This window comes from Bos taurus, chromosome 25, assembly GCF_002263795.3.
Source record: "Bos taurus isolate L1 Dominette 01449 registration number 42190680 breed Hereford chromosome 25, ARS-UCD2.0, whole genome shotgun sequence".
Classification (NCBI taxonomy): Eukaryota; Metazoa; Chordata; class Mammalia; order Artiodactyla; family Bovidae; genus Bos; species Bos taurus.
In genome coordinates, this window is record NC_037352.1 from 37,870,979 (window position 1) to 37,884,392 (window position 13,414).

At 49.5% G+C, this 13,414-nt stretch overlaps 1 protein-coding gene across 3 annotated transcripts in view; it reads right to left on the reverse strand.

The window, feature by feature from the left end:
* LMTK2 (lemur tyrosine kinase 2) overlaps positions 1–3,920 on the reverse strand; it is a 75,629-nt gene extending 71,709 nt beyond the window's left edge. Inside the window, exon 1 of one of the 3 annotated variants that reach the window (XM_003587856.6) lies at positions 3,516–3,920. In XM_003587856.6, the coding sequence (XP_003587904.2) occupies positions 3,516–3,603 (88 nt within the window). In that variant the 5' untranslated portion in view covers positions 3,604–3,920. Of the gene's footprint in view, positions 1–3,509 lie in introns of all 3 variants that reach the window. The other 2 variants (XM_005225275.5, XM_024985226.2) reach the window with 2 other exon arrangements.
* Between the last annotated feature and the right edge of the window lie 9,494 nt (positions 3,921–13,414).

The window sequence follows — 13,414 nt, forward strand, 5'->3', positions numbered from 1 at the left end:
GGAGATACAGAGGGCCCAAGGACTCTAAATTTCAAGAGAACTACATCAACAGTTAGCAAAACTGCAGAGATTTGATAACTTCAATGCTGATGCTACAAAGTTGCTGGCCCTATTTCCTATTACTAGGCAAATAAGAGTACTTATTTAACCCCAAAGTATCACGAATTGAAAGCAATTAACAGCATTTCCAGCCTAAATCAGATCTCAAGCCTCACAGTCATGTAGACTGACAAGAATCTGCACGAAAAATCTGCTGAAAATAATTTTTCTCAGAAGCTGTTAAAACAAACAAAAATTCACAGTTTAAAGAGCACTTCCTTTACTTCAGAAATCTTTTTCAAGACACAAGCTTGTTTGTTTAATCTAAAATAAAAGCCCAGGTTTCACAAGCTACTGTTTAATCAGTAGCTGAGTCCCACCGGGTTCACAGACTTCTGTGAGGTCCTGTATCTGGAGCTGCTAAAAGCTTCCTCTGTGCTCTGTGACCTAACATGCCACAGAACAATGCAAGTGGGTTTCCCAATCTCACCACTATCCTGGTATTAATAACGAATGGTGGACTCGGAGGAATGCCTCACGTGTACCCGATCTTTCTTTACGATGTGAATTCAGAGTCTTGCAAAAGGCACCTAAGTATTTTCCAAGAGAAGAAAGGTAGGAATGACCGGACTGTAATCTTAGTTTGGTAACTGAAGTGCTTGAGTGTGTCTAAAAAACATTCGGTAACTGAAGAGTGTGTGTAAAAAACAGTGGACTTCCTCTCTTTACATAAGCTTCCTAAGTGAGGACCAGCTCTTGCAGAAATACATATTCTCAGAAAAGGAGCCCCCCCTACTGAAGAGAGTGTGTGTGTGTGTGTGTGTAAATAACAGTGGACATCTTCTCTTTACGCAAGCTTCCTAAGTGAGAACCAGTCCTTGCAGAAATACAGATTCTCAGAAAAGGAGCCCCCACCCCAGGGAGGACATAAGGGATGTTAAGTGATAAAGAGATCCACCACCGCAATTCAACCAAGAAATGCTTTCGTGCCTGATGGCAAAGGCAATCTGCATATTCACAAAGCTCACCATGACCGATGGGTAAATGATCTTTTTTCAACTTCAGAATCTAAAAACAATTTTGGATGACAAAGAAATCTTTGGATAAACGAATTTCGATTTAAAAGCCCAATTTTAATTAACCATCTCATTTCCCCATGGCAAGGGCTAAATTGCAAGTATTTTTTCAAACCTATTGTTGATAAGCCATGCTTTCTCCAAGACACTATTAACTAGTTAGAACTTTAAGCAGCATTAAGATCAAGGGGGCAAAGACCCAACACAGTAGATCTACTCGAAATCTGAAAGTGGCCAGACTTCCCTGCGTAAGGAGTACAGGCCCCCAGTTAATGAAAAGCTTTAAAAGTTACTGTTTTCAATGTTTAACTGTTTTTTTATCTCCCATGTATGTTCCAGAGGGCTTCTTCTTTCTTGATCACCGAGCTCAAAGGTTTCTTTATTTCTCTTGATCTAATACATCTTGGTCAAGAATCCACCTCCATTACAAATATTAAAAATCTCTTTTGAATGGAAATACAAACTCCCAGATCTATGTGAGATTGTGCTTCTTTCCCAATAATTTAACCCGGGCAAGTACTTGTCATCCACATGCTGCAAGTCTCACCATAACATCCTCCAAGCAACAAACACGAAGGGAAAATCTACAAGAGCTGTTATATGTCACCAAATAGCTCTTTATGTTTTTTTTTTAATGCCAAGATTTGATATTTATATTTACAGATTAATTTTCCCGATTGCTGTCTCACTCCAACAAAAACGTCAATTTTTTTACTCATACCTCGATAAAATTTGAAAAGAAGGGAATAAAATACATGTTAAGAGATTTATAGGCAGACACATTTCCAAAGGTTCCTACATAGAATCTGTTCTCCAAAATATGTAAAAGTTCGATGAACTGCAAAGTCATCTGGACACTTCCTGAATCCCTTCTGCATCCATATTCTTTACCCACTATCCTACTCTGCAGCTAATTTTCCATTTCACCATGAATATCTTTCAATATCAACATTGACATTCCTCCCTATATTCTTTTATAACTTCCCAGGTACTTTCTGGGACTCTTACTTGGGCTGCCTACACACTCCTCATAATGTTCGCTCCTCTTATCTATCAGATCAGAAAACAGCATTCACCTCACAAATATTTGATTTAAGGCAGTGGCTGAAATTTAGTGATACACTATATGTTACAATGATAACAGTTAATACTCCACTAAAGGGCACTCAATGACATGACCTGGTGTGTCTCTGGAAACAATTGTATTAGCTTCCATTGTAGATGTGCTTGAAAAATATGTCTTTACTAGAGACAGTACCTTCCACATTCTGTACCCAATTAACATCATTCTAAAATAACTCTTGACCTCAAGAGTATTGTAAACAGCTAAGAGACTTGATATGGTAAAGCAGAAAAATCACACAAGTAGAGGAATCTAAGACCTTGGTTTTATTTGTGGCTCCACCTACAATTTAGCTGTGTCACCTTGGGTAGGTCATTGGACCCCCAGGGCCTCACTATCTTCAATTGCAAAACGATAAAAATTGGACTAAATTTTCTTTAAGGCCTCTTCCATCTCTAAAATTCCATGATTCTGTGAAATTTCAGTCTCCTCTCAATCCAACGATCAGTAGCAGCAGATAACAGCAAATTAGCCTAGATTATTTTTTTCCTTAAAAGAAAATTATCCAACTTGATATGTTTTCCTGGATTGAAGTTTTATAGGGAAAAATAAACCACAAACGAAAACGATGGGAGAAAAATAAAAAGAAAATCACACACTGACATAGCTAAAATAGAAACTTCAATCACCCCCTGGGCCATTTTGTCAATAGTTATTCAAAGGCTGCTACTCTAATCACTGGCTTCCTAAAATAAAGATATTTATAGAGCTGCTTCCTTCTCATCCCCAGAGATCCAATTCTAATAAAAAGCACAGCGTTTTGAAATCAATTGACAACTTCGGAAAGAGTTGCAGGGAGCGAAGGAAACTCTGCGAAGCTCTCCAAACTCATTTGCATTTAAAAGTACGATTAGGGTTAAGAAACGGTTCTTATTATAAAATGTGAAGGGGGGGGGGGGTGGGAAGCGCAGGAGGCAGGTGACATCTGGGGAAGGAAGCAGAACTGCCGGGAAGCGAGGTAGGCTGAGGACCTTCGGGCAACAGGTCCAGAGCCGGGACCGCAGCCTACCCCGGGGAGGGGCTGGAGGCTGCCGCCCGACTAGCAGCCTTCCCGGAGCCCCATCCGCAGCGCCTCGCCCCCGCTTCGGCCCTGGAGAGGCAGCCCGCCCCCACCTCACACCCCTGCGGCAGAACCTCGCCTCAGCACGGGCTCCGCCGGGCCTCCCGCCCCGGGCAGGCCCTCCGCTTCCCCGGCGCCGAGGCCGGGCCGGGCCCGCCGCCTCCTCCCCGGCCGCCCCCCGCCACCGGCTCCCCGCCCCGGGCCCGCTCACCTGCACCTGTTTGCGGAAGTGGCGCGGCCCCGGCGCGGCCCACGGCCAGGAGCAACAACAGCAGCAGCGGCGGCGGCGGCGGCGGCCCCGGCATCTTGCCCGCCGCGCGGCCCCGGGAGCCGGCTCTCGGGTCGCCCTCCCTCCTGTCCGTCGGTCTGTCCCCCGGTCGGTCCTGCCTCCCTCCGCTGCCTCAGCGGCACCCGCGCCGGCTGCTCTCGGGCACGCGTCGCTTCGGCCACACCTCAGCCCGGCTCCTGGTCCGCGCCCACCGCTCCGACCTCGGAAACACCATCCTTCCCGCCCGCCCGCCTGCCCGCGCCGCCGCCTCTCAGCAGCAGCAACGGCAGCCGCTCTGCAGAGCCGCGGGCCCCGGCGGCCGCGCTCCCACCGCCATGATGGGCTGCGTCATGTGACGTGGGGGGGGGGGCGGGGGCGGGACGCCGTGATAGACAGCCCGTCCCGCCAGTCGTCAGTCCCACACCGGCCCGGGAGACCCCGCCCACCGCCCTGGCGGAGGGACGGTGGCCGCCGGTGCGCCCCCTGCAGACACAGGCGTCCATGGGCAGCAGGGGATGCCAGCAATTATTAAAAAAAAAAAAAAAATTTTTTTTTTTAAAGCTAAGTATAAGAAGACAATGAAAAGCATCCAGAATCCGTCCTGAATTTTTTTCTCAGTATTTTAAAAACGTGTAAAAATAGGCCCCTTGTGTCTTCAGCCTTTTTTACTCGTAATAGGCGTTTTAGACTCTTCTTAGGTTGACCTATTCAGCCACGGAGGAGCTTTGGGCTTTTTTATTTCAGTTCGACAAGAATAGAATTCTGTCTCCCCTCGCGCCCTCTAATTCGGCTCCTGAGATCAAGATATTCCCCTTGACAAGAGTGCCCTTTCTGTCCTTTCTTTGCCACCTGGCACACTCCCTTTCCAAGGTGGAGACTCACCTGAAGAATACAGTCATCTAAGGAGGCCTCTCCCAACCCCAGGAGAAATGACTGTCACCTCCTAGTCCCCACTGCTATCCCGGCTGCCAGGCTGTATGGTTCCAGCGACTGTAAGCTCCCTAAAGACAGGAACAGTGCATGTGTCAGCTGTGGGTGCCTGGCATCGGCAGGAGGCCTGGCTCCAGGAGGCATTCTCTACAGGAGTAGTGCCTGGCCTGGGTGCCCGCCTCTCCCCACCAAGAGACAAGGCCCAGCCAGCAGGTGAGGAGAAACCATCCTGCCACAGAAAGATGAGAGAAAAATTATTTTCCAGGTAGAAGTAACAATGAGCAGAAGCTTGGAAGCTGGGAAAATGCTGGGCTTTTCCAGAGAACGCACTCATAATCCAGTGTGTGCATGAGAGGGACTGACTTGAATCTTATCAGATGGGGCACTACCAACTGGCTGCAGGGGGGCCGCCCCAGTTCTCCGGACGCCTCAAGTCCATCTTGAATGCCAGCTCTCTGCGGTGCTGATCCCTTGAGGACACACAGACCATGTCCAGGGAGTATTTGTTGGACATATAAGGCAAGACAATAAACACCTAAGTAAACAAATAGCTGGAATGTGGAAGTGCTGGGTTAAAGCATCCATGGCTGTCTGCTGATCTGTATGTGCAAAAGGAAAGGAAGGCAAAGGTCGAGAAACGAGACACAGTCACCTGTTGTGCTTCTACTTTCTACTGGGATCAGGAAGCTCCGGACTTTGAGTTTCAGGGAGCCGGCGAATGCTCACGCTGTTGTCCCGGGAGGAGTCCCTGGATGTGTTCACAGCAGTGCTGGCCCAGCCAAAGCCCTGCCTCATAATCTTCGTTGTTAGTCATAATTAAAGTGTGTTCCAACCACAACACATCAGATCACAATCCCAAAGCAGGTTTCGTTATTATTCAAGTGGCCCAAAAGTTTTTTAGAAAACGTGTTTCCTTTCCACTTCACAGAAGAGGGGTTAAGGTACACATTCCTTGGATGGTGTCTAATGGAAACCTTTACCCAACAAACTACCTCACTGCTCACACCTTTGCCCAGTACTTCTCTTGAAGTCTTGAAGACTTCCAGTTAGAGAATTTACAAAGCAAATGAGAACCTGTTTGCTTTGTTTAATTTCCTCTAGGAGTCACAAAACAGCCTTTGGAACAACTTGGGATTGGATCCCTAAAATGAGGAGCCACGTCTTCAGTATTCCTAAGGCTGTTCTCCCCTGCGTCCAGTCCTTTCCAATGTTTCTTTTAAGCCAGGCCACCACTTGAATGACTACACAGCCATTGTCTGTCCTGCCGGCAAGCTCAGGCCGAGGGCTGGATTCACGGGATATAGATTTTGTTTAGTACTGCAGAAGCGTGCATCTCTGGGGATCTGGCATTCAGCAGGTACCCCAAATGTTTGCAGGGCTGAACTGGGTTGAATGGGTGAATCCAGAGGGTTCTGGCAGTGGTATCTATAAGGGTCCTGTCAGTTCAGTTCGGTTCAGTCGCTCAGTCGTGTCCAACTCTTTGCGACCCCATGAATCGCAGCACGCCGGGCCTCCCTGTCCATCGCCATCTCCTGGAGTTCACTCGAATTCACGTCCATCGAGTTGGTGATGCCATCCAGCCATCTCATTCTCTGTCGTCCCCTTTTCCTCCTGCCCTCAATCTCTCCCAGCATCAGAGTCTTTTCCAATGAGTCAACTCTTCGCATGAGGTGGCCAAAGTACTGGAGTTTCAGCTTTAGCATCATTCCTTCCAAAGAACACCCAGGGCTGATCTCCTTTAGAATGAACTGGTTGGATCTCCTTGCAGTCCAGGGGACTCCCAAGAGTCTTCTCCAACACCACAGTTCAAAAGCATCAATTCTTTGGCACTCAGCTTTCTTCACAGTCCAACTCTGACATCCATATATGACCACTGGAAAAACCATAGCCTTGACTAGACGAACCTTTGTTGGCAAAGTAATGTCTCTGCTTTTCAATATGCTATCTAGGTTGGTCATAACTTTCCTTCCAAAGAGTAAGCGTCTTTTAATTTCATGGCTGCAGTCACCATCTGCAGTGATTTTGGAGCCCCCAAAAATAAAGTCTGACACTGTTTCCACTGTTTCCCCATCTATTTCCCATGAAGTGATGGGACCAGATGCCATGATCTTCGTTTTCTGAATGTTGAGCTTTAAGCCAACTTTTTCACTCTCCACTTTCACTTTCATCAAGAGGCTTTTTAGTTCCTCTTCACTTTCTGCCATAAGGGTGGTGTCATCTGCGTATCTGAGGTTATTGATATTTCTCCTGGCAATCTTGATTCCAGCTTGTCTTCTTCCAGCCCAGCATTTCTCATGATATACTCTGCATAGAAGTTAAATAAGCAGGGTGACAATATACACCTGTCAGTGGTATATAAAAAGATAGAAAATCCTAAGTGTTGGTGAGAATGTTTAGGAATTGAACCCCTGTTCTTTGCTGATGGGAATATAAAATGGCACAGCCGATTTGGAAAATAATCTGACAGTTCCTCAAAATATTAAACATACAGTCACTACACAACCCAACAAATCTATATATGTACCGACTATAAATGAAGACATATGTCCACATCAGACCTTGTCCACTGATATTCACAGCAGCGTTATTTATATTACTAAAAGATGGAAACTACACAAATGTCCCTCAACTGAAGAATGAATCGACAAAATGTTATATCCTTGAAGTGGAATATTATACAGCAATAAAAAGGAGTGAAGTGCTGATACATGTTACAACATAGAGGAACCTTGAAAACATACGCTTAGTGAAAAGAGCCTGTCACAAAAGTTCATATATTTTATGATTCCATTTTTATAAGGTATTCAGCTTAAGCAGATCCATAGAGATAGAAATTAGGTGTGTGACTACATAAGGCCAAGGCAAGAAATGAGGATTGACTGCTAATAGGTATGGGGTTTCTTTGGGGGCTGTTTGAAATATTCTAAAATTAAATAATGATGATCATTGCACAATTCTGTGAATATACTAAAATCAATTTTAAAGGAGTAAACTTTGTGGTTTGTGAATTATATCTCAAAGTTATTATTAAAAGCAAAGGCTACATATACTAAAAATCAATTATGTTACTACATTTACTGTTATGTATGCTTCGGGGTTATTTACATCTATCATCGCTATACAGCAGAAACGCGACATAACACTGTACTGCTGCCCACTTCTTTCCAGCTCTGACTCCCGTGCTGTCATGCCTGTAGCTTGAGTATTTACACGATGGAAATTGGCAAACAGTACCAATCAGAGCTCTCTTCCCCCTAGAGAACCACTTGTTATTGGTCTTGCCATAGGGCACCTTCCATAAGCTCCCTATGACTGCCCCTTCCTGACCTGAATCCTTTCTGTAGTTGCATTACTTTAATTCGGCTCTGAGCAAATAAAGAGACCACACAGCTTGGAAGTCACCTCCTCCTAGTCCTCCACCACTGAAACAAAGGCCACGCACCTTATCCCCAGCCCTCCTTCTAAATGCCTTTGTGTGACATTCTCACCTTTTGTTGCCTTTCAGATCCTTTGTCTACAGCTGAGTCAGGGACAGCTCACCGGAAGTGGTGGCCATTCAGAGCCTAGAGTCACCACCCATTTATGGAGGTGGGGAAGGGCACCAATATGGTAAAATGAATGAATGAATAATGCTATCCACAAGATAAGTTACAGGATTTATAAAAACTACTCAACAGACAGTGAGGTTCAGGAAGGAGATACCACTTTAAAATCACGTTATAAGCATATTTTCCCCCAAGCTCAACAGGGTGAATGCCTTCTTGTGGAAGTGAGTTTTACTCACCAGTGACTTATGAATCACTTTCTATGTGTCAGGTGCTGCTCTAAGCACTATGTAAGTAATAACTCTTTAAACTTTAATTTTAGGATATTCTCATCATCCCTAAAAGAAACTCTGTACGCGTTTGCGGTCACTCCCCATTGCGTCCCTCCTCCTAGTCCTCAGAAACCACGCATCTACTTTTTGTCTGTATATGATGAAGACATTAGACAGATGGACCCTGAGTCTCTAAATGACTTCGTGCAGCAGAGCTCCCAACCCGACCTGCCACCACATTAGACTGTGCCGTGCCGAGCACGCCTGCTCAAAAGTGTATGACTCTTGGCGACCCCGTGGACTGTCCCTCCAGACTCCTCTGTCCATGGGATTTTCCAGGCCAAAATACTGGAGTGGGTTGCCATCCTCCAGGAGATCTTCCTGACCCAGAGATAAACATCTCCTGTGTCTGCTGCATTGGCAGGCAGATTCTTCACCACTGAGCCATCTGGGAGGCCCTTTGTCTCTATGGATTTACCTACTCTGGGCATTTCCTATAAATGGCATCATTCAATACGTGGCTTTCTGTGACTAGTGTAAGCTACTGACGTTCCCTTTTTACAGACGAGGAAACTGAGAAACAGGGGTTAAGTACTTCAGTGAAGGTCACACAGCTAGTAAGGGGCAGAGGTAGGATCCAAACTCAGGCAGCCTGGCTCCAGAGTCCTTGCTGAGTTTCAAAATGAAAACTGAATAAAGTCAGGGACTTCCCTGGTGATCCAAGGCTAACACTCCACATTTCCAATGCAGGGGGCTCGGGGTTCGATTCCCGGTCAGGGAACTAGATCCCACATGCCGCAACTAAATATTCTGCCTGCCACAACGAAGATCAAAGATCCCGCGTGCTGCAACTAAAAAAAATCGTGCACGTCGCCACGAAGACCCAATGCAGCCAAATAAATAAATATATATTGTTTAAAAACTGAGTAACGTCAAAAGCATATACTGAAGACCTTTTGTGGATAGGGCTGTGGGCCAAAGTGCCCTACGTGCGCCCCCCAGGCCCTCTTAGGGCTGCTTTCTGGTGGGGGCTGAGGTCGGGGTGGGGGAATAAATGGTACCTGCAGGCAATAGTTATTCAACAATTTAAATCTGTCCACTGCGAGAGACAGAAGCTCCCCCAGCGATGAACGCTTGGGTTTCTTTTCTCTTTGGCCTGCTCAGCAGCTAATTCCTACCCCTATTGAGAACGCAACTGATAGGAACCTTGGCAGTCGGGAGGTCACCTGCCGCCATGAGGTCAAGGGAGCAGGCGTGCGCTCTGGGCCCCAGCGGCCAGGACACAGCGCACCAAGGTGGTGTCGGCAGCTGCGTCATCCAGACTCACACTTCCGTCCTGCCCGGCCCCCTTGGTGGCTACTTGTGCCCAGGCCCGAGCCCGGCTCTTCTGTGGCTATCCACTGCTCTCCTGCCACTTCTCAGCCCTATGCAGCCTCTCAGAGCATCACCAGAGGATCCTTGAAACCAAGTCTCCGCTACTTCTGCCAGGATCCCTGGCGGCTCCTCCTTGTGGGTCCAGCCAAAGCCGCGGGCCTGCTCTTGGATCAGACCCTCAAGAATTTGTCAAGCGTCAGCTACAGTTGGTCCTTGCCCTGGGCAGTGAGAGAATATGCTGGGACATCTCGGCTTGCTGCCTCCCGTGGTGACCTGTCCCTGTCACTATCTGACCCCTGACTCCATGCCGTCATTCCGCAGAGCCGTTTTCACTCTCTGAGCTCATCAGCGTATTGCCTGTCAGCCTCCATTGAAACAGAAGTCCTGTGAGAGGACCCCTCTCTGTTGAGTTATCGGCTGCATCCTCACTGCTGGAACGCACCCGTCACCAGTGGATCTCTGGCCACCACTGTTGAGTGGCTGTGGGTTCGTGGCGTGTCGGGACGAAGGTGGGCTGACGCCTAAGTGTCCAGCTGATGCACCACCTCATGGCCGGCAGGCTGAGCTAGAGGCGGGGCTGGATGGGCACCCACCCCCCGACCCCGGAAGCTTCTCCAGAAAATCTGGTGCAGGTTGAACCCTCTTACTCTTGTTTGGCCAGATACAGGGTTTTACTGTGATGCCTTCTGCTTCTCTCTGGGCTTCCCAGGTGGCACAGTGGCCAAGAATCCACCAGTCAATGCAGGAGACACGAGAAATGCAGGTTCAATCTCTGGATCGAGACGATCCCCCGGATTAGGAAATGGCTAGTTGCTCCAGTATTCTTGCCTGGAGAATCCCATGGAGAGAGAGGCCTGGTGGGCTATGGTCCACAGGGTTTCAAAGAGTTGGACGTGACTGAGCACACACCCTGCATCTCTGTCACCTCCACTCCGCTCTCACCTGACCACCGCCGCCCCGAGGGTCACCACATCCCTCTGCACCTCTCCCTTCTGCCCCCATCCACCTCCTGCAGCGTCATCTTCCCAGGCGAAGGGAAGATGTGTCACTACTCTGCCTAAAGGCATCACCTGCGCCTGTCCACCCAAGGCCTCCTACTGGACAGGCCGGCAGCCCTTCCTGCCTCTGTTCTACTCACATGGAGCCTCTCACCTTGGAGGTGTTCCCTCCACCTAGAAGGCCCTTCCTTCTTGCTGTTGATGCAACTTGCGTCTGCTCTCCACACGCCTCTTCAGGTTCCTCCCCCAGTGTCTGTGGACTGAGGGCTTCTCTCGGGCAGGGCGTGTGCTCTGCTCCTCACCCATCGCTCACTGGTGATGTCAACAAACGTAGGAGGTGGTTGTGATGTATTGGGCTGGGCTCCAGGCACCAGAATGAACACGAAGACAAGGCCTCTGCTGTCGGGAGTTAGTGTTCTGAGACAAGGAGAGCTAGGCTGCTTCGGGAAGCCCTGCCTGGCTCAGCGTCCCTTGCCCCAAGCCTGTAAAACAGAGGCTGACGTACAGGGGTGACCACCTGCATCAGCCCCGCCAGGCCGGCCTGTGCAGGGGAGTTTCACCAGGGCGGGGCTGGCACGTGAGCCCCGGGTGGCTGGGCAGGTCGCGTGGGGCCTCACCCGGACCCATCAGCCGGTGAACGTGATGCTTCTTTGGCACAGGGCCAGAAGGGGATTTCACGAGGCAAGGCGTGGAAACTTCGAGGCAGAGGGACTCCTAGCTTTCAGCAAATACCACCCAGTCCCATCTGAGGTGCCCAAGGTGTTCCAGAGAGGGGACAATGGAAGGGGAACTTTATTTTATTTGTCTGACCACAAAGGCTGGGGAAACAAAGCCTTGATGGGACCCCAAAGACAGTGACAAGTAAGGAATCAGCTCTCCCAGAACCAGACTGGCCAGAAAGGGGGCTGGAGTCACCCAGATAAACCACAGGCTGCTGTTTGCAGCTGGTGCCTGATCCTGCGGGGCTCTTTGGGACTCCTTGCCCAGTAGGAAGCCTCAGATCACGAGCAGCGTCCTGCGCTCCACCCCAGCTGCCGGGGCCCAAGTCAGGGTGGCCCAGGTGACTTCCTGCACCTCCCCGTGCCCCACCTGCTTGTGCCTGAGGCTGTTTAGGGTGGTTCCAACGTCCTCCGACAGGTGTGGTTCCTTCTCTGATGCTCAGTGATTTTATCACTTTCTAGCACAGGGAGCTGTGGCCATTTTTTAAATTACCAGGCTTGATTGGAAACGGCCTTTTTACTGCTCCTTGCGCATCCAGTTGTAACCATGAACCGCGGCTCTTCCGCAAGGGTGAGTGTGTGTCCCTCTCTCCGATTCCAGGGACAGACAAGCCAGACAACGCTGAGGATGCTCCGTCATGAGCTGTGTCCCGGGAGACACACGGATATATCCTGTGCGTTACTCCACTGCGTCTCAGAAGGGCCCTCTGGGACTGGAGCCGTGCCCGTATTACAGGTGCGGGAAGTGGGGCATTTTAGTTTTCCCTGAGGATGAAGAGACTGTGGGATGCCCTTGGGGGCAGAGCTGTTTGTTTCTGGCTGTTCTGGGTCTTGGTTGCAGCTCAGGCTTCTCTAGTTGAGGGCAGTAGTTGCCTCACAGCACGTGGGATCTTAGTCTCCCAACCGAGGATCAAACCCGTCTTCCCTGCTTCGGAAGGTGGATCCTTAACCACTGGAGCACCAGGGAAGCTCTCGAGCAGCTTTTGATCAGCAGCAGGAAGGGCTCACAGGGAGGCTGACCTTCCTCCATGAACTTCACTTGGGCCCAGGGCCACAGTCTCCCTCCTCACTCCTGATCTCTTCTTGGGGGAGAATGGTCTCGTCCCAGCTGTTCACCTGTCCTCAGGGACTGCAAGGCTACCACCAGTGGACAGGTAAGGCTCGTCTCAGTCCAGAAGGGCTGGCGGGACCCCAGGAAGGACAGGGCAGAGGGGGCCCCGGCGTCAGGGACCGACAGCAGGTCTGTCGTAGGACCTGAGAGGACAAACCACCTCCAGCAGCCCTTCAGCTGGAGACGGAGATTTCTGGCTCCTGGGAATGCCAGGTGTGGGTGTGTGGACACCTCCGGGCACCCCTGGAACCAGCCTTTGTCCTCCTCTGCCTGTGCTGTGTTTATGTGGGTCATGCTCGGCCACACCCCAGACTCCTTTGAGAACAAGCACCAGGGATTTTCTTCTTATCAAGATGGATAAGGAATAGGAGCCACGTAAGCTAACGATTCCCGGGCAGAAAACCAAGCGCGAACTCCTTTACCCTTCAAGAAAGCATTTCAAGGACTTCCCTGGTGGCTCAGTGGTAAGGAATCATTTGCCTGCCAATGCAGAAGGCATGGGTTCGATCCCTGACCCGGGAAGATCCCACATGCCTTGTGGCAGCTAAGCCTGTGTGCCACAACTATTGAGCCTGTGCTCTAGAGCCTGGGAACTGCAAGCCCTGCGCTCAGGTGCCAACTCCCGAAGCCCTTTCGCCTTAAGAGCCAGAGTTCTGCAACAAGACAAGCCACTGCACTGAGAAGCCGGTGAAACTAGAGAGGAGCCCCAGCCCCCCGCAACTGGAGAAAAGCCCGTGCAACGACAAAGACCCAGCACAGCCAAATGAAACGAATAATAAAATAGAAAGCATCTCAAGGAAAAGACTCGAGGCCTCCTGAGCCATTTATATCCAGGCTGGTGAGAGAGCTGAAGGAGGCGGGGAGGGGGACTGTCCCCAGAGGTTGCCTTGGCTGATGAG